This window comes from Chrysemys picta, chromosome 1 (assembly GCF_011386835.1).
Source record: "Chrysemys picta bellii isolate R12L10 chromosome 1, ASM1138683v2, whole genome shotgun sequence".
NCBI lineage: Eukaryota > Metazoa > Chordata > Testudines > Emydidae > Chrysemys > Chrysemys picta.
In genome coordinates this window covers 201,367,000-201,391,500 of record NC_088791.1, presented here as the reverse complement: position 1 = coordinate 201,391,500, position 24,501 = coordinate 201,367,000, and the positions used below count along the sequence as shown (strand labels likewise).

The window sequence follows — 24,501 nt, the reverse complement described above, 5'->3', positions numbered from 1 at the left end:
TTGGATTCTTTTTATTTACCTTCTTATCTTTAAGGTTTTAGGGTTCACATGGGGAGGGGTCACACACACACACACACACGGGGAGAGGAGACACACACACAGTCCCATACACCTCTCTCACCCGAGGGGGGGCGGGGGCGGTGATCGACCAACCCGACCCTCCCTGCCTGGCACTCTCCGCCGTCCATGCCTGGCTGGGCCCCCTGGACGGACCTGCCTCTCCTGGTACCTGGTGCTGTGTCTTCCTGAGGCAACACATGGTGGGCACGCAGGGTCATATGCCGCCCCCCCCGCCCCAGATTTCTGCCAGGGTTCATACCAGAACGTGGCCAGCAGCAGTCTTTCAGCACTGTGCAGAAGGGAAGGGATGGGAGCTGCTTCCAGCTGCAGGGGAGAAGGGATGACCTAACTTGTGTCTTTGCAGAGTTCATCTCTTCCGTCCACCCCCACCCTCTGTGTGTCTGGAAGCAGTTTGTCCCTTCCTGCCCTCACGGTGTGGAAAGGCAGCTAACACCTCCAGGCTGCTGCTGGCCACCAACATAACCCAGCCGCCTCCAACTACAGGGTGGGCAGGAAGGGGTTAAGCCCTAAGGATGTATTGTGCACCAGGGCCCAGGGAACCTGACTGCAGGGGCTTCACCTAATGGGGCCAGAGAAGTGGCTCAGCAGGGGAGGGGGCCTAGTGAACAGCACAGCCCTGCACTCCCTGGGGGCAGGACCCAGGGTGGGGGGTGAGGTGCTAAACCCCTGCCTCAGGGGCTGCTGTGGAGCCTGCATGTTTGGGGTGTGAACAGGCTGGAAATTGCCCCCCCTGCCACTCCAGAGCTTAGCTGAGGGGCGGAGAGGCTTCCCCGTGCCAGTGCTGTGCGGGGCTTTGGTCCATGCAGGGCTCGGCTCCTTCTGGCCAGCGCCCTGGGCCAGAGGGTCTTGGGCTTTCCTGGGGCGCCGGCCCAGCCAGAGGCAGTGGGGGAAGGAAGGAGCCTGCCAGCCAGGGGCGGCTCCAGACACCAGTGCACCAAGCGCATCCCTAGGGCGGCAAGCCGCACTAGGGCAGCCTCCCGGTTGCCCTGAGGGTGGCAGTCAGGCTGCCTTTGGCGGCATGCCTGCGGGAGGTCCACCGGTCCCGCGGTTTCGGCAGCAATTCGGCGTCGGGTACGCCAAAGGCGCGGGACAGGCGGACCTCCCGTAGGCATGCCGCTGAATCCACGTTACCAGTGGACCTCCCGCAGGCATGCCGCCGAAAGCCGCCTGCCTGCCGTGCTTGGGGCTGCAAAATACATAGAGCTGCCCCTGCTGCCGGCCAGGCTGTTGGTGAACTGAGCGCTCTAACCGGGGGCTGGGAGTGGGATGCACCCCGCTGGGGGGGAGGGTATGGAGGAGCAGCAGGGCTGGGTGGGGGGAAGGGGCAAAGCAGGGAGAGGACAGCGAGAAGGGAAGCACATAAAGGGCCAATGGGTGGGCAGCAGAGGCAACACGTAACTGGCTGCTACCTGGTGCCTGCCCGCACTCACCAGCCACCACAGCTCGCAGCGCGCAGCCAGTGCTGGCCAGAAACGGGATGAGGGGGGGGGCCCAGCTGGCTGGAAACTGGCACACAGAGGTACTGCACTGATGGACCAGCAGGGGGAGTGGCCATCCCCTCGCGCTGCATCTTTGCCCCGCCACCAGCCTTGCATACCAACCCCCATCAATGTTCACTGGACCCCCCGCACTCCACTGGTAGACAGGCGGCTGGTGAGCCGGGATCTGGCCAGTAGTACTGATGGGGGGGTGGGAGACAGAAAATACGGGACAATTTGCCTGTTTTTCAGAAAAAGTCAGGACACCTTCAGGAGGGCTTAAATACGGGACTGTCCCTTTAAAAACAGGACGTCTGGTCACCTTAGGAAGTACAGTACCGCTTTCCTAATGCAATACAGGAATGACGGGGAGGATCATGATTGCCCTTCTGTACTGGGATTGGATCAGCTAAGCAAAAACCTCACCCTAACTTACAGTCAGCAGGACTCAACTATTCTGAAGGTTGGGTGCAAGGAGCGGGAGTAATTCTTATAACACATTCAGAGATCATTACAAATGGGCCTAGAACTTTTCCCTAACTCAAACCATATCCTTTTGGGAATTCAAGCTCTTATTAGTGGTAGTATTTCTCATCTGCACATTTCCCATGACTGGCTGGGTCTGAAAGTGGACATGCTGAAATATGTGTCCTAATTTTATATCTGTAGTACTTCTGGCCTGGCATCGAGCTGGAATTACTGCAAATCTCATGGGATCTTTTTCCACGACCACCATTATCTTAAACATATACTAAAAACTCTTCTTACAGTATGTCTCTATCCAGCCTGGTCTCATCATTCTCAAATGTCACTTGCAGCACTCTTTTGGCACATCCAGAAACAGTGCCTTATGACAGTAATGTAATTCAGGCGGTACTGATTCAAGAGGCATTGGGGATTCAGTGCCTTAGGGTCCAATGAGTCTTGGTGGCAGAGATAAGATGGAATATAAGACTGGTCAGGGAATTCAATTCATTATGAGCTGAAACAAATGCTTTGCTTCAGGTCAAAGTAGAAGAACATTGTATTTTAGGGTTGAATTACATTGTCTCTTCTTGGTGTCTCTTCTACATACTGTATATAGTGTATTACTATGTTAGCTTCTCAGTCCTGAGGCCTGTGTTCAACATCCAGTTGAGGTCACAACTGAATGGGATTTGATCAACCGAATTGCATTCAATGGACATATTAAATGTCACAGAAACACCTTCCAAGTGGACCCAATTGGCAACCTCGAAGGCGAAAACAAAGCACTTGATATATTTTAGGGCATAATCCTTCATTATCCCAGAATAGACAAGAAAAATGAATAGGGATTTTCCAGCTCTAATTGTGATGATTTTATGATGCAGTAGCGGGAACAACACAGATCAGGAAATAGGCCCATTAGCAGAACTGTGTAGAAAAGTGGCTGTGCAGTGGAACAAACCCATCACAGAAAAAAGGACACAAATCTATGGTTGAAATAGATTATCAGTCTGTGTTCTACAAAGAAACAGTACAAGGGGTAACAACACACAAAAAACACACAGATAATCCAACAGAAACTCAGTGTTTCTACACTATATATAAAGAACATACCCTGCCTATATATTTCAAACTAATATTTTATCAGACCATATTTTAAGACAGATTCTGAGGCCAATCTGCATAAGGGAATCTAATATTGTGCTAGTAGTGTATGGTAGCTTCAGAATAGTCACTCTCACAGTAGCAATGTCCTGGATCTACAAGATCTTAACAATATGAGATGGTTGAAAAACTGTTTCATAGGAAATTTTCAATTTTTTTCCGGTTTGCAGGGTTTGAAATGGACCCATTTTCCAGTTTATGTGAAAGTTCCCACAAGATTTTTATAGAAACTTTTAAATTCAAATGTTTAACAAAACCATTTTTAAAATTATTATGGAACTTACCGATTTCAAACAAAATTTTGATTAAAAATAGATTAAGATGTCACGGAAGCTTTTGCAAAATGAAAAATTTCAAAGATGTCACCAATTGTTCCATAAGAAGTTCCGTTTTTGAAGACTCATTTTTCATCAGAAAACCTTTTTGTACCAAAATATTCCCCCCAACTCTATCAATAGTTAGATAATAAATCTATTAATGAGGCCAGAAGAAAGCAGCACTACATCATCCCAATGACCATAAATGCATAACCCAATTAAAAGGGTTAAATCCCTAAGGATTTAGAGTGAACACATTCCATTTACAATCAGAGAAATCAGATACATTTTGCAAGCTCTTGGACAGAAACCAGTATTGCCAACCTCAAAAACTGAAAAATCATGAGTCACAGCCCCGCCTCCTCCCAAAAAAATCATGCCATTGGCTTAAAAATCATGAATTTTTTAAAATTTGCCTTTTGATTTCTGAGTCTTTACAATATACTCACTTCACATTGGCTTTTCTCTGCCACCTGGAGGACTAGACATTTTTGCTTTTAAGTGAAAGTGGAGATTTTGATGCAGTCTCTCATCTCCAACGTTGGGGATTAAGAAAGACATCAAATATTGCAAGACTCGTGATAAAACTGCAAAAGTTGGCAACATTACGAAACTCAGACACTCCAATCCAGGATGCCCACAGGGTAAGGGCATAGCAGAGAGAGACACCTAAGCAATAATATAATGAAAACTGCTGGCTCCTTACTGGCAATTGTGTTAATGCCCAGTGGGCTCCAAAATCCCTGCAGCACAGGAAAGGGAAGTACCGCCAGAGGGGACATGGCTCAGGAGGGAACTAAAGGCTGTGAGTGAGCAGAACCAGTAGGCAGGAGCAGCAGCCTAGGAGCTGTGGCTAAGGCCCGGCATTTTAGGTGCTGAAGGGCTGACAGCCTGGCTGGGAGGGACCAACAGAAGCTGTGGCTGGTGGATAGGGGACACGGGGACAGGCCTGAATGAAAGGATTAGACTCTGTCTGGGGGATCTGCAGGCCAGTATGTGATTACCTCCAGGAAAGGGATAGCCTGATCTGAATATCCCCAGCGCTAGGCCTGGGGAGCCCCACCTTTGTATTCCTGTGCTGACTTGCCGTACAGGCTGAGTTGGGACCTGTTGTGTTTATCATCTTTTGTTTGTAACTTGAACTGCACTTTGTATTTCTGGCAGCCCTAATAAAGCAACCCTTTGTTATTCATTAGCAACTGTGGGCGTTTATGGAACTCACTGAGGGGAGAGCTTGAAGGGCACCTACACAGCGCTGGCATTCATTGTTCTCTTTTGTTGATCTGGGGAGCGGAGGAGGCCATTCCAGCAGCCAACAGAAAGAGGGGTGGTCAGCAGAGCTGGGTGAACATTTTTGGACAAAATTTTTGCCAAAAAATGCAGATCTGTGTCAATCTAAACATTTTGTGAGTTTGTGTGGAATTCGCTAACTTGTTTCAGTTGAAAAATGAACAACAATTCTGAAAAAAATTAAACACTGACATTTTCAACATGATGTTTCCATTGTTTTATTCAAAATGACTTCTTGTTTTGAATTTTACGTCAATTTTATTTTTCAAAAAAAGGTTTAAAAAGCCTCATAAACACAACGAAACATTCTTTTGACACAATTATTCCCCTCCCACTACTCCCAATTTTTTGGTTCAGTCAGTGAATCAAAAAAATCAGTTATTCACACAGTTCTAATGGCCAGACCATTGACCACATGTTTGAATGCACACTGGTATAACTTTTTCAAAGGAAATTAGGACAGGGAGACAGGGATCAGTAACGATTCTCTCACTCTATGTCTTCCTTCTTGCCTCACTTATAATTCATGTCAGAAGCTACTGTAGACTATTTACAGAGGCTAATATAACACTTTGCCTCACAGTTTTCCAAGCTTGAAATTTCAAATGAAAGACAGAAACATGACCAAATGCAAAACAGCCTAAGCCAAAAATAGTTATCCCTCTGAAATTCAGTGGAAAAGCAAAATTGAGAGATGAAAAATCACTAGAAACTAAATAGTAAAAAATGTTGAGTAAAGTTTTTCAGACTCTTTTTCATTACTTTTATATAGCTTAATTCTTTACCTCAAGCATAGCCAGTCAAAGTGCATGTCTTACACGCTCCATATTAACTGAGCGTGGCCCAAACCAAAACTGGATCAGAGTTTATAGGAAGTTTGGACTGTGATGATTTGACCTTCACGGCTAGACCCCCTCCCTATAATGGGCTGTATCAAAATCCTGAGCAGTATTAGTAGTGGTCAGAGCACTGGACTTGGACTCAGGAGACCTGGATTCTATTCCTGGGTCTGCTAGCAACCTGCTGTATGACCTTGGGCAAGTCACGTCACTGCTCCATGCCTCAGTTTCCCCATCTATAAAATGGGGATAATGATGCTGCCTTCCATGATAAAGCATTTTGAAATCTCCCAAGGAAGTTTCCTGATACAGTCCCAACACCATGGGACAGTTCAGATCTGGATGTGAATTCTGTGGCTCAGGTACCTGTCTACATATCACCATTTCTTCTCATTTCTTTGGAATCAAATATTCACTCTGAGTAAGCCTAAACATTGAGGGAGAAAGTTGAAAGGTGATCTGAGATTCCAACCTTAAGAGCATTGTACAAGCAACTCAGCTTTAATCTTGCTCCTTTTAAAAATGAATCTGATAACTATTGTTCACAGATTCACACACTATGCCGTTGAGAAAGCACGAAACTTCTGATCTAAGCATTCAGCTTCCTGCTCTATGTTTGTTTGGTACTAATATTTCACATCAGAATAATTATTATTATTAGCTGGTTTCAGAAATATTCTTGATAACAAAGTCCTGGTATAAATAGGTACTTACCTTTGAGTTACACTTGTACAATGGATGACTGATGGAATCAACATAATGATGCCTCATACAGCGACCTGGGTCTGAGTCAATCATGAACAAACTGTCTGTTTTACTGTCTGTGTCTCCCATTATTGCAAGAAGGGAGAGCATGGAAATCGAAGCTGCTAGTACATGATTTCCCATTGCTGAAGAACTTCTCAGTAGTAACAGCAGAGGGAGGTAGAGTATTAAAAAAACTCTAAATACTGGGACTCAGTTCCTTTCAAGGAAGATGAAAAACCTGGTTTAAGTCTCTTGGTTGTCATTGTTCTTTTTAAGTTGGAGTTTTGTTGAGGTTGTAATCCATCAAAGAATCTTCTACATGGCTGGAACAAAAACAACATAAATTACAGTCCTGAGCCCCCCAGAAAGCCTGCAAGATAAAAACAGACATAAATAAGGCTCAGAGGATTTCTGTTAACCAAAATATTTTTCACTGAGTGAACATCATTTTCACTGTAGGTACAGTATACAAAATTATGAAGGAGAAGGTCAAGGCCTTGTTACCTTAAGCACTGCTCTATCATTTTAATAATGATGATGTTAACTTTCATTATCACAAGTGCTGTAATGCCAACGCTTTTTACTTTATAACGTCTCCAGTGGGTTCACTTCAGTACTGATGATTTGTAACACAATTTTAGGATTTCTGTAAATGAAAGAGCCTGCCTTCGCTTAAAATGTTGAAGGGCATATTTCAAGGAACTAAAATAAGCTATCTTCTGCATTCAAAGATGGAAATTCTGGCTCAGGTAGCGTGTGAAAATGTATTTGGTGGTCTCATCTCAATCTCTAGTGGTCATACATCCATATCAACAAGCCATCACACAATTTGGAATAACTGTCAGTCTCTATTCAAGAGAGGCCTGTGACTGGAATGGAAGGGATATTGCAGGTCAAAGCTGAGGTACATTAGCAGTGTGTCCTAAGGGTACGTCTCCACTGCAATTAAAAACCCCTGACTGGCCCATGCCAGCTGACTCTGGCTCACAGGGCTCAGGCTAAGGGCTGTTGAATTGTGGTGTAGATGTTCAGGCTCAGGCTGGATCCCAGGCCCTGGGACCCTCCGCTGCTGAGGGCTCTAAGAGGGGAGAGTCCCAGAGCCCACGCTCCAGCCTGAGCCCAAGCATCTACACCACAATTAAACAGCCCCTTAGCCCAAGCCAGCTGGCATGGGCCAGACACAGGTTTAATTGCAGTGTAGACATACCCAATAGGGAAGGTTGCAGAGCCCCTACCTACATATCTGGTTCCGGATAGTGGTCTTAGACCTTCACTTTCATGAGCACCAAATTCACCCACAGAAGGTTTAAAATTTTTGATTTGCTTGCTCATCAGGTTGCACTTCCTGAGTTTCACTCTCTCCCCACCATTAATTAAGGAACAAGATCTGAAAAATAAATTGAACTGCATAACCTCCAAGTACATCCCAGCGATGCTTTGGAAATACGTATCTGCAGATGAAGTCACAGAGACAGCCACATGGTCATCTGGATTTCTGGTCCATGTTGGAAAATGGGAGAAATCCCCTGGACAACAGAACACAGAACCCCCATCAAAATTGTCTGGAGCTCCGTTCCTACAGCTAAGTATGACACTTTCCTAAATTTCTCCATCACAATCCCTTGAAAGATCTGTTACGGAGCCAATAGTCTTGAGCTGGCCATTTAATTTTATATTGACTACAGATATAACCTGATGGAACTGTAAATTATTGGACTAAACCAGGGGAGGGCAAACTTTTTGGCCCGAGGACCGCATCAGGTTTCGTAAATTGTATGGCTGACCGGTTAGGGGAGGGGGTCATGGCCCAGCCCCAACCTCCTATCTGCTCCCCCTCCCCCCAGGACTCCTGCCCCATCCAACCCCCCCGCCCCATCCACACACCACCATTCCCTGTCCCCTGACCGCCCCCGGACCTCCACCACCCCATCCAACCCCTCTCCTCTCATTCCTGACTGCCCCCTCAGGGCCCTTGCCCCCATTCAACTCCTGTTCCCCCCACTACCATCCTGACCCTATCCACATCCCCGCCCCCTGACCACCACCCCGAACTCCCCTGCCCTCTGTCCAACCCCCCCACACCATGCCCCCTTACCGTGCTGCCTGGAGCATCGGTGGCTGGCGGTGCTACAGCCGCGCCATCTGGCTGGAGCCGGGCCACGCCACCGCCACCACTGCCACCACGCAGCACAGAGACCAGGACAGGACAGGCTCTGCAGCTGCGCTGCCCCAGGAGCTCACAGTCCCGCCACCCAGAGCATTGCACTAGCAGCGGAGCAAGCAAGCTGAGGCTGCAGGGGAGGGGGGACATCAGGGGAGGGGCCGGGGGGTAGCCTCCTGGGCCAGGAGCTATGGGGCCGGGCAGGACTGTCCCGTGGGCTGGATGTGGCCCCCGGGCTGTAGATTGCCCACCTCTGGACTAAACATAACTTTAGATAGCAAAGGAAGCTGGTAAGTAGAATTAAAATAGATGGACTTTCTGAACAGATATAGTTCACGTGATAAAAAAAAATATTTCTCACAGAGCTTGTTGCCCGTTTGATAATATAACATATGTTTTTATTGCCCGTCTGCTTTGCTGGTGATTTTGTTTAAAAGATGATGTTCAAAATATTTCAATATGAAATGAAATTGAAAGGCATTAGAACTGCAGAACTCAGTGTTTGTGTGTAGTCTTAGAGCCTGCTCTGACACTTTTGTAAAGAAAGGCGAGTGCATAGCTGTGGTAAGCTATTCCAGAGTTTATACAAGTTTGGAGCCAATGTTCTTCAGGCTAAACCTGGACACATGAAGTCTCTACCTACCAAGAAGCGTAATTCTAAAATGTGAAAAATATTAGTCAGGCTATTCTTGTATTAGATGTCAGGAAAAAAATGCTTTTTTGCTTTCACGGCAATGTTCACTTGCTGATAAAGAAAAGGAAGAATAACTTTAATGTAAACTTGTATATGTTACAGACACCAACTCCTTCCCTTGCCTTGAGATATTTCCCAAGCAAATGTTTTTCAGCTGAAGAGAATTGACATTGAAAAAGAGATATTGTACAAGCAAAGTAAAAACTTGAAAACCCTAAAGTCTTTAGGAACTCAGATTTGTTTGTGAACTGTCCTACTGATGTCAGTGAAACATTCGCCGAGAATTTAGCAAAATATGACAGAAATCCAAGACATTGAGCTGATCCCTGCATAGAATAGGAATGTGCCATTGTTTCTAAATATTTATCACAAAGAATAGGGCACCCAGTCTTTTACTCTTCCTCTTAGCTCCCTCTGCTTACCTAACATAACCAAGCTGGTCAAAATACTGTTCTTGGAAAGGTCTCTCTCTCCAACATAATTAACTAGTATTACTCACCCAGAAATTCCCTCTCCAGCCAAATAAATTCACCTCTAACCCCACACCCCCATTTGCACCCCCAGTAAATATATGCCCAGAGGGCCTCAATTTCCACTATATGTGTCCCAACACATTTCCCACCTACGAGCTGCCTTCTATGTCTTCACATTGCTTTGCATGTAGAGTGGTATGACTTTTGAAGTTAATAGATTTGGCTAAGACCCAAAGTCCTGACTTGATGTGTGAAGGCCCATCTCCCTGTTTTTTAAGAGATGCCTGGAGGACACAAAGACTAACTAGGAAAATGCGACTCATGTTAGCCAGTGTCATGGAAAGTAATAGATTGGAATGAAGGGGGAAACACAGGAAAGGAGAAAAATCTGTTAAGAGGATATTTTAGAATCTCTCTCCACATTGTCCACACAGACATCCATTACCCATAACTGGAGTCTCCTGTAATCATCTCTATACACAGATCTAGGCCTTCCTGTGTCCAAATTTAGCAGCCTGCATGGAACTGTTCCCTTCCCCCACCTTTTTGGGACCCGTGCATACCTTTCTGTCCTGGGACAGAATAGGCAGGGGACAGGAAGAAGAGGTCTACACATCCTTTGTACCAACATAGCATAGTATCCATGCAAAACATTAATATAGCTCTCAGTTTGTATTAATATAGCTCTAATAAGGTGATAAGAGGGGAGCAGCTATCTGAGGAAATCCTGGAGACATAGCTCCACTGGAACAAGAGGGGAGAATTAAAAAAAAAACATTAGCCAGAATAGAGATTTTAGATATAAACATAGCCTATATTTTTGGAAAATTGTGTTCTATTGCATATATACATGGTAGAAAGCTAAATTTGTACCAATAGGTACCATGATTGTACATAGAATCAAGATAACTGCATGTGCAAATAAGTTCTTATACAGCTATGTAATTATATAACACATTTTTCTAACACTAAAAAAATGGAATTTGTGTCCCATGGGACATTTCAATGTTTGTAAATGAGTCTCTGTTCCAAATCAGAATGAGAAAATCAAAATATCAAAAAAAATTCAGAAGATGAAAAATTTTGAGCAGTTGCAGTTTGGAAACATGGAAAAAAAATGGTTCAACATATGGATATGACATTTTTCATTTTAAATACACAGGTTTTTTTCTTTTGAAATGTCAACCCAAAACAGAATTCTATGTGTCGATTCTCCTGATCAAAAAAATCAGGGTTGTTTTGGGTTTTTTTGTTTTGTTTTTTGTCAAAAATCAACATTCTCACATGGAAAATTTCTGTTTCATTGAAACCATAGTTTTCGATAGAAATTTTTTTTCACACAAAAAATTTCAACTAGCTCGAAGTTACTCCCAGGGCCCAACTGACCCCTGCAGCAGCCCAGGATCAAAAGGGTGAAAAAGTGGGTGGGTGAAAAGGTGGCTTAACCACCCTGATCTATAAGTTTTGTGCTGTGTCTTTTAGAGGCACGGCACAAAATTTCACCTTGTATGCATATATGAAACAAGCTATATGAAATAACATCATAGTCAGATAAGAATTTGTGATGAGGTTACATTTTACTTTGGATGTATGTAGAAGTACATATTTTAAAAAACAAACTAAAGCTGTGATTAAAACTAGTTTTCAATGGAGCAGTCAAAAGCACTTTTCAATAAAGGCTAGTTCCCTGCCAAATTTAAATTCCCTGCTTGTAGTATTACAGGAATATGGTAGTATTCCTTTTAAGAGTTTGTGAGTCTTCTAGTAGCATTCAGTGTGTTCTAAGTTGTAGAAGGTGGCAGAACGCAGCCAGAGCAGCAGTTTGTATACGTTTTGAGGCCTTGCATATTGGGTATATTTAGGAAACACAGTTATTTGGATCCCATCATGCCATGTGGTTCTTTCATTTTGAGTTTGTTGTGTACACAGCAAAAGACAAGACACTACTCAGAGTCGTGTCAACACTACAGCTGTACAGAAACAAAAAGTGTCACAACATTTTCGTTATTATATAAAGAATATATTTTTCACTGTTCTTATACTCAGAAATGCTGCAGTGATTTTGGTCAGACTTTTTTTTTTTAAACGACTTTCGGGCAACTTTATTAAGCCTGGAAAAGCTTACATCAAAAAGATTAAAGTTTTGGAAAGTTATAAACTCCCCAAATCTGGGTGAGAATGGAACTATTTAGGCTGTCTAAATTATATAATTATATAGTTTATATAGCTACAATTATTTCAGAGAGAGAGGCCAGTTAAATAGGCATTATCAAGTTGCATCATAATTCATTCTTTTAGGATGAAATTCTCAGTTCCCATGCAAAGAGCAATTAAATGGGTTTGGGGTTGGAGGGAGAGTGAAATTATACAGAAGTTGGGAGGATTGACTCCCCTCCCATCCAGCAGCAGGGCATGGAATAACCATACCCCTTGCCACAGTTGCTGTTACAGTCAGTTAGCCCCCAGTTGCAGCATGGCCCATTGAGCCCTCATAAACTGGATTTGTGGCTAGTGAATCTATGCGGCTGATAGACAGAGCTGACTCTCCACAACTCTGCACTCCAGCCTGCCCGGTATGATCCCGCAGTCAGCTACTGGGGACTCAGCTTTGTAACAGGCTGCAGAGTCCCCAAGTGCAGCATCTCTATAGCCTTACTCCCACCACTGTACTGCTGCACTTGGCCCTTCCATCACCACAAGGGCGCAGCAGCAGCAGAATTTCCCCCTTACCAGGTTTATTCTTTCAGTAGTTATCCACTTAAGGTGGGAGTCATTGCATATGTCTGCTTGCATGAATATGCATTTATATTTTAAAATCTTGTGCCCAATCCTGCTCTCAGAGAGTTTCTTTTAGTTCTATAAATAGATGGTGCAGTCTTTCCATTTATTTATTTTTGCATTTCAAATTGTTATGCCCTGCCAGTCTCTATATGGTCAGGGATGTGATCCTAGCAGTGCATTCAAAACCCCTGTCCTGTATTGTAGTCAAATTTTGAAATGCCCAATGAGGTCAGCTTAAATCAGCTGTGCTACACTCAGTGTGAAACAGGTGAATATATAGAACTAACGTGGTATAAAAAAGATTTCCATTCACAACTGAAATAGGTTTTTTTCCTCCTACCTGAAATGGTGCAAATACCAAATTAAAGGTTGGATATTAGGAAAAACTTTTTCACTAGGAGGGTGGTGAAGAACTGGAATGGGTTACCTAGGGAGATGGTGGAATCTCCTTCCTTAGAGGTTTTTAAGGTCAGGCATGACAAAGCCCTGGGTGGGATGATTTAGTTGGGGATTGGTCCTGCTTTGAGCAGGGAGGTTGGACTAGATGACCTCCTGAGATCCCTTCCAACCCTGATATTCTGTGATTCTATGATTTGGGGCCAGGTCCCTGCTGGTGTAAACCAGCATCTCTTCATTGATGTCACGAGGCCTATACTCCTTTACATCAGCTGAGAAACTGGCCCCCCACTGACACATGGTAATCCAGGATAAATTTTCGTTGAAATCCCGGCCTCATTGATGTCAATGGGAGGTTTGCCATTTATTGCATGGAGCAAGGATTTTACCTATTGTATACAACATTTCAATCAGCGATACTCAGACCTCAGTGGTTCAGGAGCCAAATTAGTGATCAACATTACCGAAAAAAACCACAGTAGTGTGAATTCATAGTTTCATTTACTATATATATAATTCTCGCAGCAAAATAACTAACCAAGTATCTATTAACTACAATTGGTTAATAACATAGTAAAAGCATCCTGATTGGTTAATAATTAAATCACATTGCTTTAATATCATGTGCTGCAAAGAGCTGCAGGAGACACATTAAAGAGCCACTTTCAGCCTGCAAGGCTCAGTCTGAGTATCACTGCTTTAAATAATACACATTTGTTTAGATCGGGGTTGGCAACCTTTCAGAAGTGTTGTGCCGAGTCTTCATTTATTCACTCTAATTTAAGGTTTCGCGTGCCAGTAATACATTTTAACATTTTTAGAAGGTCTCTTTCTAGAAGTCTATAATATATAAAACTAAACTATATTGTATGTAAAGTAAATAAAGTTTTTAAAATGTTTAAGAAGCTTCATTTAAAATTAAATTAAAATGCAGAGCCCCCCGGACCCATGGCCAGGACCCGGGCAGTGTGAGTGCCACTGAAAATCAGCTCGTGTGCTGCCTTTGGCACGCATGCCATAGGTTGCCTACCCCTGGTTTAGACTGTCCAAATGTGAAGGTCATATCTGCTGATTTCTGCCCACTCTGCTCTCTGTGACTACTCCTGCTCCAGTTTTAGTAAACAGATTTCATTTTCCTCTGTAGTCTGCTTTTCAACATTCCTACCATGATATTGTTTTTAATATATTCAAGTTGGTGGGCTTGATTCTCATTTGCACTAAGGCACTTGACAACTGACAATGCCCTAGCCATGTAAAGGGGCCATATGTTGAGTGTAAATAATTTACTTCCATTTTAACACCCTGTAGTATGAAATGGCCTTAGCGTAACTGAGAATCAGATCCAGCATGTTAAGTATCACCAACTGTAGAGAAAGAGGCTACTCATTTTTAAATACTTTTTAAAGCCCCCTGCTTTGGAGTGATGAAAATGTTAGACACATTAAAGCCTTTTGAACACCGTGATTTTTGAAAGTCCATCTCAGTATCTTTAGGAATCTAGTGAGGGACACAGAGAGCCTCAGTCTCCATCCTCTTATACCAGTCTGAGTTCAGTGCCACCAGCAGAAAACTAGTGTAATGGAATAGTGAAAAAGGCACAGAGGCTCAATAAGGAAAAGACCACTAATTGAAAAGCCAGAGTAGAGAAAATAAGAGCTTGAAGGAACAAATAAAGACAGGAGAAAGGTAAATGAGCTAAAAGACGGTACTTAAATCTCTGGATCTTCTCTAGCAAAGAAAATACATCCTCTAGCAGTACTGAGACAGGACCATAATTTTCATCCTACCAAACAGCAAATGTAGAATGCTAGGCTTTAAAAATGGGATGATGGACTCTAACGCTGAAGATTCAGAAACTTTGAATGTTATGACAATAATTGAAAGAAACCTCACAAATTTCATTTTCTGATTCAAGGCTTATCTGCTATTCTAATATTGCAGTACAAAATACCAGTGCCTACAAGTGGACTAGAAACATTAGTGGCACTGTCATATTACACTGAGAGGAGTGAGGGAAAAGTGAACAGTATTTGCAGCAAATATAGCACAAGATACCCGTGCTGCAAATACACATACAGGTAACTGTATGAACGGGAATTGTGCCATTGAGTTTAACAATACTACTGACCAAAGACAAAGTAAAAGTGTTTACAGGATTGGGGCCTAGTGCATGAAGTGGGCCAAACTAAGGTGACTAGCTCTGGAACCAGCCAACTAGCATTCTTTTTACGTTTCCAGGAGTATTGCCCATCCTTTAGTTGCTGTGGGAAACAGATATAGTCCTTCGTGACTGCAGTCTTGAAATGGCGACCAGAAGTGGGTACTATGGGCTGGCACACTGCCAGTGGATAGAGCCAGACAGAAATGTAGAAAGGTTTTTAATATACTCCCAAAGAAAACCATCGGTGGACAAAAGAGGGGTTGTATTTTTACCCTTTCCCTTCATGCTGCCAGGAGTCTTTAAATAGATTCCCCTAGTGGCTTGTGTACAATAACTCCCATTAGAGCCCAGGAGCTGGTCGAGCTTTGTGGAAAAGCCTCAGGCAAGTACTAATTTTGATAGAGATGCACTAAACTTGTAATCTTGCATTATTCTAATTTTGAATGAATTTGGGGCAGTTTAGTAAAGGGTAATCCAGCTCCCACAATGAGGAAAAAAAAAGGGAAGAATACATTTTCACACCTTTTAATACAGAGCAAATGAACAGCATCATTTATGGGTGAAGCTTGTTGCATAAGATTGATTTTTTTTTAATAGAGAATTGTAGCTCTGCACTGAATACACTTCTTCACAATAACTCAGACAAGTGTCTGTCCTCCTAGTGGAAATATTCACATCCAAACTTTTACTTTGGCTGTAGTTTCTATAATTGGCTCTACTTTAGTCTAACAGCTCAACATAATGTTTGTACAATGCCTTTCGCAATGGGGTCCTGGTCCATGACCAGGGGTCCTAGGTGTGATGATAATAAAATTAATAAATAGTAATAATAATGTCATGAAAAAATACTGTTGACTGAGTTAAAAGTTGCCCTGAGGCCTAGCACTGCTTGAGGGCATTAGAATATGTGTACGGTATATTTTGGAGCATTACAAAGAGGTAGGAATTTCTCATTCTCTGGTCTTTATTAGGCTAGATGCCTGTTAAGTAAGATCTGATTTTATTTATTTATTTTTAGGATCCGAGAGAGCTTCAGTTATTAGCAGCCATCGGAAACACCTTTTCTTCTGTCCTCTCCCTAACATGTTCGGGTCCAAATCCTGTACTCCTTTATACTCTCAGTCCTTATTCAGGAAAAATTCCCATTGGTGTCCATAAGAATTTGACCAAGTGAATAAAAAATTGATTACGAACTGCAGGATTTGGTTCATGATAGCAATTCATGCATTGTAATAAGAGGACCGTCTAGTTCCCACTCAATTTGAGCCCCACTGCTATGACAGTGATGCAAGTATCACTATCCTGGTATGTTTAACCTTTGCCAAACCAAAGCAGGAGCATTAATTCCAATCCTAAACTCACATTTCTTAAAGGGCAGCATAACCCACACCACCTCTACATCGCCACTCTAAAGTGGTTTATAGCTCAGTTATAACATGCATGCAAATCTTAGCAGCAGAAACCTTAACAATGATTGATGTAAAGAAAAGTTACTAGAATAATATTGATCTTGTGGAATTTCTCGTAGTTGTGTTTCCTTTATATCAGCTGGTCTAAGTACTCTGTAGACAAATGGTGTGATAGCAGAAGAAAGACTATGTTGCCTACAATATAAGGGGACTCTAGTCAAATATACCACGCCGTATAAATCCAGTAAATAGGATGAGAGCTGATGGTGTTTAGAAGTGGTAGTGCCAGTGCTACCCGAATTCTATTTGAATTAGATTATGTGAAAAAAGAAGGAATATATAGACTACCAGCTGCTCAAAGGCTTACTACAACCTTGCTTTTATTGTTCTGCTAAGTTAGAGATGGGGCATCAGAGGGATTCCAAACATACCATTACTGAGAAATTTTAATATGTTCCACACTGACACACATAAAAAGGAAATAACAGCTGATCATAGTCAGAGCAGGCGACAGCACCTCTCAACATGCGTGTACAGAATTGTGGGAAATTAGGACGATCTGGTCATCTGCAGAGAGACATGCGAATGAACTAATCCGATTGCATCCAAACTTTTATCCAGGAATTAACATGAGTTACAGTGCAATAAGCATCCAGTGGAAAAGTCAGACAACAGTAAACAAAATAACAAAGGGTAGAGAGAAGTTGAATTGGGCACTACTATTCACTCTCAAATGAGCCAAGAACATGAGGACATTCCATGAAATTGAAAGGCAGCAAATTTAAAACTGATGAAAAGGAAACACACTTACAACATACAAACAACATACAGTCAGCCCGTGGAACTCAAGTCCCCAAGGTATCATTGAGGCCAAGAACTAAGATGGGTTCGAGAAAGTATTGGACATTTATACAGATAATGTGGGCATCCAGCATTACAATAATAAAGATTTTTAAAGACTTTTGGAAGGATTACAAACCCTCATGCTTTAGGGCATAAACCAACCTTTAACTGATGGAGTTAGGAAGAAACTTTCCCTGTGGACAGGTTATTACATAGCTGCCCACTATGGATTTTTTGATACCTTCCTTTGAAGTAGATGGCTCTAGCCACTGTCAGAGACAGCATACCCAATAAACTGGGCCAGTGGTCCAATCCAGAATGATCATTCCTCTGTTACTAAAGCCAAGAGTGCCAATTATCTCCTGAAAATGGCCAAAGTGCAAGGTATTAGAGGCACAGGGACTTTCAATTCAATTCAATTTGAAAAATATGTTTTCTTTTTAAATCTGCTATAACGTTTGTAAAAATAAATGGCCTGATGACTTAACAACAGCACTGCACTGCAAGCTTATGTCAGGGACATCCAGGTTGAGGAACAACCTCGAGCTTCTCACTTCCTCATTCTTTTCAGAGCAGATAAGTCAGAGAGGTGATCTGGTCAGATCTCAGGAGATACAATGAATGGAGTTGACTACATGAGCACTTCTTGTTGAATGAGTCATTGAACGTGCCTCACATCCCTCCCGCCTAACGGACTGGTGTTGCAATCCCACCAATCAAAGTAGAAGGCAAGGATAAACTGGCGATTTCATTGACCCCTATGGCACATCTGAACCAATTTGGGTTAGACTGATTGCTACTGTGCAGATTACCCATGCTTAGACGGCTGAATGGAAAGCTACTACTATAAACAGCAAACGGATATAGTGAATGGTGATATTGCTATGCCATTCAAGCAAGGGTAATTTACATACATGCATCTGTTTAAAAATGCATGGTGTGTGAAAAAACTGAATTCTAAGAAGCAGCACAGGCAGGCGATGATCTGAATAATGATCTCATAAGAGACTGGCACAGTAGCTGGCTGACATCCATAGTTAATTGGCTTCATAATAATAAAATTCCATTTTCATTATGTAAACTTGAAGCAACAAAATCTATTTAATCCCCTTTATGTTTTATCTGAAAGATACTCAATGAGATATTTATCCTGGAAGCAAGATTTCATTATTCCAGCAAGAGAATGTCAATTTATATGTCATATGGGCCAGATTGTGAATCTCTGATTCAAGCTGGTAAGCAGTTACTCACAAAAGTAGTTTCATTGAAATCCATGGAGCTATTCATGTGCATAGCTGCTCATTAGCATGCGTCAGGGTCTTACAATCTGAGCAAAAGTGAGTATTATTAGCAATGAAAAAAGTAGATCCCACGAAAACAAGTTGTTCTTATAAATAAGGACAAATAACAGAACAGTATCTGTTATACCCACATGTAGTGACCCTAACAGGCATCTGGGCTGCTTCCATTAGGAAATCATTACATGATGCAGCACTGGTATGAAGTGAATTTGTATTTAGTGTTGTTTTAATTTATCACTTCAAATGTGCTCTTTAGTTCCAGTACACGCTGTCCCTTGCATGCACCAATTATGACAGGTTGCATTGAAAGTTACTACAAATCGCTAATACTTGGCAGTCATATGACACTCTTCATCTTTAAAAAGAAGTACAGATATTAATAAATTAACCTTCTCAACACTCCGATGAGGTAGGTACAGTAGGGATGTACTATTATGCCTTTTCTTACAGACCAGGAAATTGAGGTAGAGAGTTTAAATCAGATTCAGAACTGAGATTAGAATTCTGGCCCTGTGTCCCATGCCCTAACTGCCAGACCACACCTCTCTCTCTCTCCAAAATGAATATTCACCCCATGTAAAACACTTTTCTCACCCAAGCTTTCTTTCCAGGGCTGCTTCGTCAATTCCAGGTAATTTCATTAATATAATTAAAGTGAAAATGGGATTCCACATTTTCAACTGTCCGTCTCTGTTAGTGTGATTCTTGCTATTTAATCCGCTGATTCCAACCTTCCCAGGATTCTTGCACTCACCTGAATCTCAGCAGCTACATGGGACTTTTTTCTTTAATCAAGTTCTAATTGGACTTTATCCATTACAATGGACGCCAGTTATACTGTACTGTGATATATTATGCGGTTCACAGCCAGAGTCTTCTTTTGTCCCAAGCACATAGGAAACAGTTCTGTTCATGCCTCTTACAGTGACACTCTTCTTAAAGAGACATTTTACCCTGCAAAACCATGATTTCAGGGTACTGAAAGAGCCTTTATACCTCCTGGCAGGCGTTTTGAGGTCTTGTAGATTGTCACTGAAAGCAGTGCCCTGCCTGAGCATCCTCCAGTTTGAGCTGCCGAACACACATCCACACTGCATTATTTGTTGTGCTGGAGGGGTGAACTGACTACTAAATATACCTCTCAGTGCTACAGCCAAGACAAACACTGTGGATTTCCTCGTCACTTTTAGCCAATCAAATACGTACATTAAATCCATCCTAATCCATAACCAGTGCTATGCAATCCATGGCAAAGCTTCCCAGAAGTTTGGTTAAACAATAATGTGCAAATTACAAGTGCCCCTGCAAAGCATGACACACAAAGCTAGAAATAAATATTGTCTATTGTTTCAAATTATTCTAAGCACTCCAGCAGATGACTGGCAAGAGAGCAGCATATATAAGTAGTAATAAAAGTAAACAGTTCAATTTTAAACTTGCAGGCTTGCCTGTGTCCATGGAGCTCTATTGTAATGGGACAAAGACAGTCCTGGAGATACTATAGTTCTTTCTATGAATTCAGGACAGAATCGAGTGCCTCCCTTCCTCCCAAATTTATACAAATGAGAATCAATGCAAAGTTACAAAAAGAAATGTAATTGATCATTTTATCCAGAACCACAGTACACTGCCTGTTTTTCTTCCCAGAGATTTCACATAGGCATCCTCAGACAGACGTGTAATTAAGGAAAGAATAATAAGATGATGTAGGTAGCAGAACAGAAATCATTTTTTAAATGAATACACTTTATTTTAAACATGCTATTTGGCGAACATGTATTTGTCAAATAAATACATTAAATGCTTAGTTTAAGTACATGTAATACCCCAAATATGAGTAAGCGCTTATTTGGGTGCTTACCTTTGGAAAATATGCCGCTCCTTCCTTCCCTCACACTCTTCTGAGAGCGAAAGAGAGGTCCTGTTACTTCCAAATGCTTTTGTTCTTCTGTCCCTCTGTCACATGGCTTGCCTTTTATATTTGCAACACACAAAAGTTAGGGCTGTTGTTTGAGTGAGAGAGAGGGAGCGAGAGAGGGAGAGAGAATGTCAAATGGAAAAGTGCCATTGCAGTCATATATCAATCAGGCGACCGGCAGCAGCAGCTCACTGGCAAATGGGAATTCCACAGAAATGTGAAGCTCTTGTTATCTGAGAAATCACTAAACACCACCAGCCAAGCTCGCCTCTTCAGGGACTTCTTATTGGAGAGCCAGGAAAGAGAAGTAAATGCACTTTTTTTCATTTAAATTCACGAGATAACTTGTTGTGGCATAAAAGGGAGTGAGGTAAATGTCCTGAACTTACTTCTCTCCTAAATAAATGTACAGTATCTGAGATAATACAATGAGCATGAGGTGTAAGATAATTAGAGATGAGCAAATAATTTGCAATAAATAATTTGACAATTTAAGCCTCTGTTTGTGTTTGGAAAATATCCACAAGACAATTGAATTTCCTTGGATTTATTCATTATCCTTTTTTTTTCTACTCTACAGACTGACTCCAGATATTCTAAATTCAAGCTGTGTGTTTTTACTGCAATTGGCCAGATAAGTCACATGCTGTTTTTTTGGCTCTCTGATTGAATGAGCAGGTAAATATTTCCAACATAAATACATGTGTGTACCAATCTAAAATTCAGTTTCTGCAAATAATCTTCCCCGCAATTCTGAAATTTGCCCTCAAATGTTTGCATGAATGACATAAGCATTGCCAAAGTGAATTTATGAAAAATTGCAAACAAATATTTTCATTTTTTTTTATTTTCCATTATTCACCCTCTTCTAAAGCGTGTAACCTTTGGTAAATGATGATTCTTCAATCCATTTTGTTTAGGCATTCTGTCTGAGACATGCAAACATAACTGTTCATTCCCTGAGAGACTGAAGACAGATCCAAACTACTGAAAAAATGACACAAATAACAAATGCAGCATAAATTTGTCTAGTTACACTCATTTCAGTAGTTGTGAAATCATTGTCTTGCCTTCCCCTAAGGTACAATATATGTTTCATTCCATTGCCACAGAATGTTAGGTTCCCCATTATTAGTCCTATGACATTACAGAAGTACAACAATGCACAAGTAACAACAAAGCTATCTTGCTAAATAAAAATAAATTGATAACCTTGGCTGTGGTTCCGGAGCACACCTAGCCATTCACAAGATGTACCTGATCAGAATCAATGACGATAAGATGGATGAAGTCCTGAGTTGATAGTGTTCAAACACTAAAGAAAAGTTGGGATTTGATGGATGTTGTTATTAGCTAAATGTCTTATGTGGTAGAAGATCAAAGAACAGATGGAAATTATGCCTTAAAAACAGAATAATCTAAAAGGGGGATGATTCATATATGAGTAAGCGTCATGGCAACAATAAACAGTATTTGACTTAATTTTCCTTGGAGTCAGATTTGGCTGGAGGTTAAACAACAAACCACTTTAGCTTTATACCTCAGAATTTGAATTTCAGCCATCTTTTTGTTTCTTATTTGTTCCTTTCTCTACATCAGCCCATCATTTCTCTCAGATCCCTTCTTGACATTTAACGTGTGAACAAAGTCTGTGACTCCCTCCCAGCTGTCACCAATATAGTTGCATTGATCACCTCAGTATGGGAAGATGGAAAACATACTCTAGAATCTCTATCTAGAGCACCTTCCATTTTATTTGAGTGCTGGTGCTACAGTGATGCTCAGGTACTTCAATTAACCTGACTAGAATAGACAACGTTGTTTTCTAAACCTGCCATTTTTATGTAATGTAGTTCTAATAAACTTGTAAAACTAAGTGAACCCAAAGATTTTTCTTGTTATTGTTGTCAGATCTATAATACAAATACAGGTCTCTTCAGTTTTCCAATGGAAAGAGAGTGGTACAAGTTTCCATGCTCTGGTTCCTTGCACAAAGGAATTGCAATATGGAAGATGAGAAACTATTTAAATATTATAAGAATGAAATCTTTCATGAGACATCAGATGTTATGTCACAATCATTACTAAAAATAACTTCTCCTAGATTCTTTATTGATGCTATCTTGGAATGGAACCTTCACGTACTCTATAGCAGAGCCTATCTACATTGACTGATAATTGTCTATTAAGTGCCATGCACACTTATGGTATTAAGTAAATAATAATAGGGGTGTCAGTATTGCTGAAAATTAAAGAGCACACCTAGCTCATTGGTTTGTTTCTTAGTACAGCTATGAATTCCTAGTAATGTAAAATTCAAAATTTAAATATTGGGACAAATAGTTAAAAGCAACCTCTAATTTTTCACTTCCAATTTAGCATCCATTTCTGGGTGCAAATGATAACATATTGACATCTACTTACCTACTTGACCTTGAAAATCATGTAATTAGGACTCAGTATATAATAATTTGCCATCCCAGAATTGCACTTCTAGGTGATTGCAGGGACAAAATTAGTAGCACAAAATTAGAATCCCCTTTAAAAATATGGTCCATATTTGTTTACAACTCCTAGCTCTTCATGACCATTAATCATTGGGGCTAGTCCTACCACATAAAAAAGGAAATGAGGAGGAAAAATTAAAAAGGAAGCCTCAAGGACTTGGGGACATATTTAGGTATTTAGGCACCTAAAGATGCAGATGGATGGCTAGTAAGATTTTCAAAAGCACCTAAGCTGGTTAAATGCCTAATACCCATTGAAATCAATCTGAAAAAAATGGCAATTTAAGTCCTGATCCTGCAATAAATATTCTGGTGGTGGACCCTGCAGCTGCACGGAGTCCCACTGACTGAAAGGATTCTGTCCACATGGAGTTTCTTGCAGGATCAGGACCTTATTTTCTGTTCCAGTACATTCTTCTGTGGCATATTCTTGTACTTGTAATAAACAATTCATATTAACCTACAGAAAGTCACTATTTCAGAATTGCCTATAGGACAGTAGGGGTGAAATCCTGGTACCCACTGATATCAACAGGGCCAGGACTTCACTTTCTGTGTCACAGATTTATTGTGGCACGCATTCAGACTTCTACAGACAAATCAATTTGTTTTTAATATCAAGTAGTCTCCTACGTTGCCATATAAAACCCTTTCCTCTGGCAATTTTCCACTCTCAACTGTAACATCTCTTTTTAGTTATGGAATTATTTCTCAGAACTAATACCAGGTGTGCTCCGATGGCAATCATTTATCTTGAAAGACATTGATGTAAGCGCCAGAGCAGTTCAGTTACTCTGTCATGCTGCCGCATCACGAGTGGCTAAAAAGTCCAGTTCTCGAGCAACTGTCCTTGCCACAAATAGTGCAGGCATAAGGCACAGGGCCAGAGGATGAAACCTGCATGCTACTAGCTTGAGGCCTACTCTCCTCTCTTCGCTTTCCTCTCTTAGGCTCTTTGACTCCCTAGCACAGTGCAGCCCTTTAGCTAGCAAAGCTTTATCTTCTCAGATGTTGGCGTTGAAAGTTTTCAAGTTCCTCTTGAAAATGCCCCTGAACTTGAGTCTAGGTCAACCCAGTGGCCTTGGAACATCTGCAAGTTCTCCATACAGGAGATCCTTTCGAATGCGTCCAATGTCCATCCAATGACAAAGCCAACATAGACATCTGTGTTTGAGAGTAGTGACTAGACTTGGCAATTTTACTTTCTCATGGACTTTGGAGTCAGGAACTTTTATTTCCCACTTGATATTTAGCATACAGCCAAGATAGGAATGTGGAAGGTGTTTAGCCTTCTCTAATGCCTGCTGCAGGTAGTCCAGGTCTTGCCACCATACAGCAGAATGCTCAAAATACACATCTGGTAGACCTGTATCTTGGTTTTCAATGTTATCCCATGCACACACTTGGTCAGTTAGCCGAACTTTAGCTGCCTTTCTCATGTGAGAATTAAGCTAGTCATCTAGAGATAAGGAA

General features: G+C 41.7%; 1 protein-coding gene across 3 annotated transcripts in view; it reads right to left on the bottom strand.

The window, feature by feature from the left end:
• NDP (norrin cystine knot growth factor NDP) overlaps positions 1-21,388 on the bottom strand; it is a 31,938-nt gene extending 10,550 nt beyond the window's left edge. Inside the window, exons 1-2 of one of the 3 annotated variants that reach the window (XM_008170897.4) lie at positions 20,465-21,388; positions 6,352-6,754 (exon numbers count right to left, since the gene is read on the bottom strand). In XM_008170897.4, the coding sequence (XP_008169119.1) occupies positions 6,352-6,525 (174 nt within the window). In that variant the 5' untranslated portion in view covers positions 6,526-6,754; positions 20,465-21,388. Of the gene's footprint in view, positions 1-6,351; positions 6,755-19,357; positions 19,689-20,464 lie in introns of those variants that run through there. The other 2 variants (XM_005301775.5, XM_065578564.1) reach the window with 2 other exon arrangements.
• Between the last annotated feature and the right edge of the window lie 3,113 nt (positions 21,389-24,501).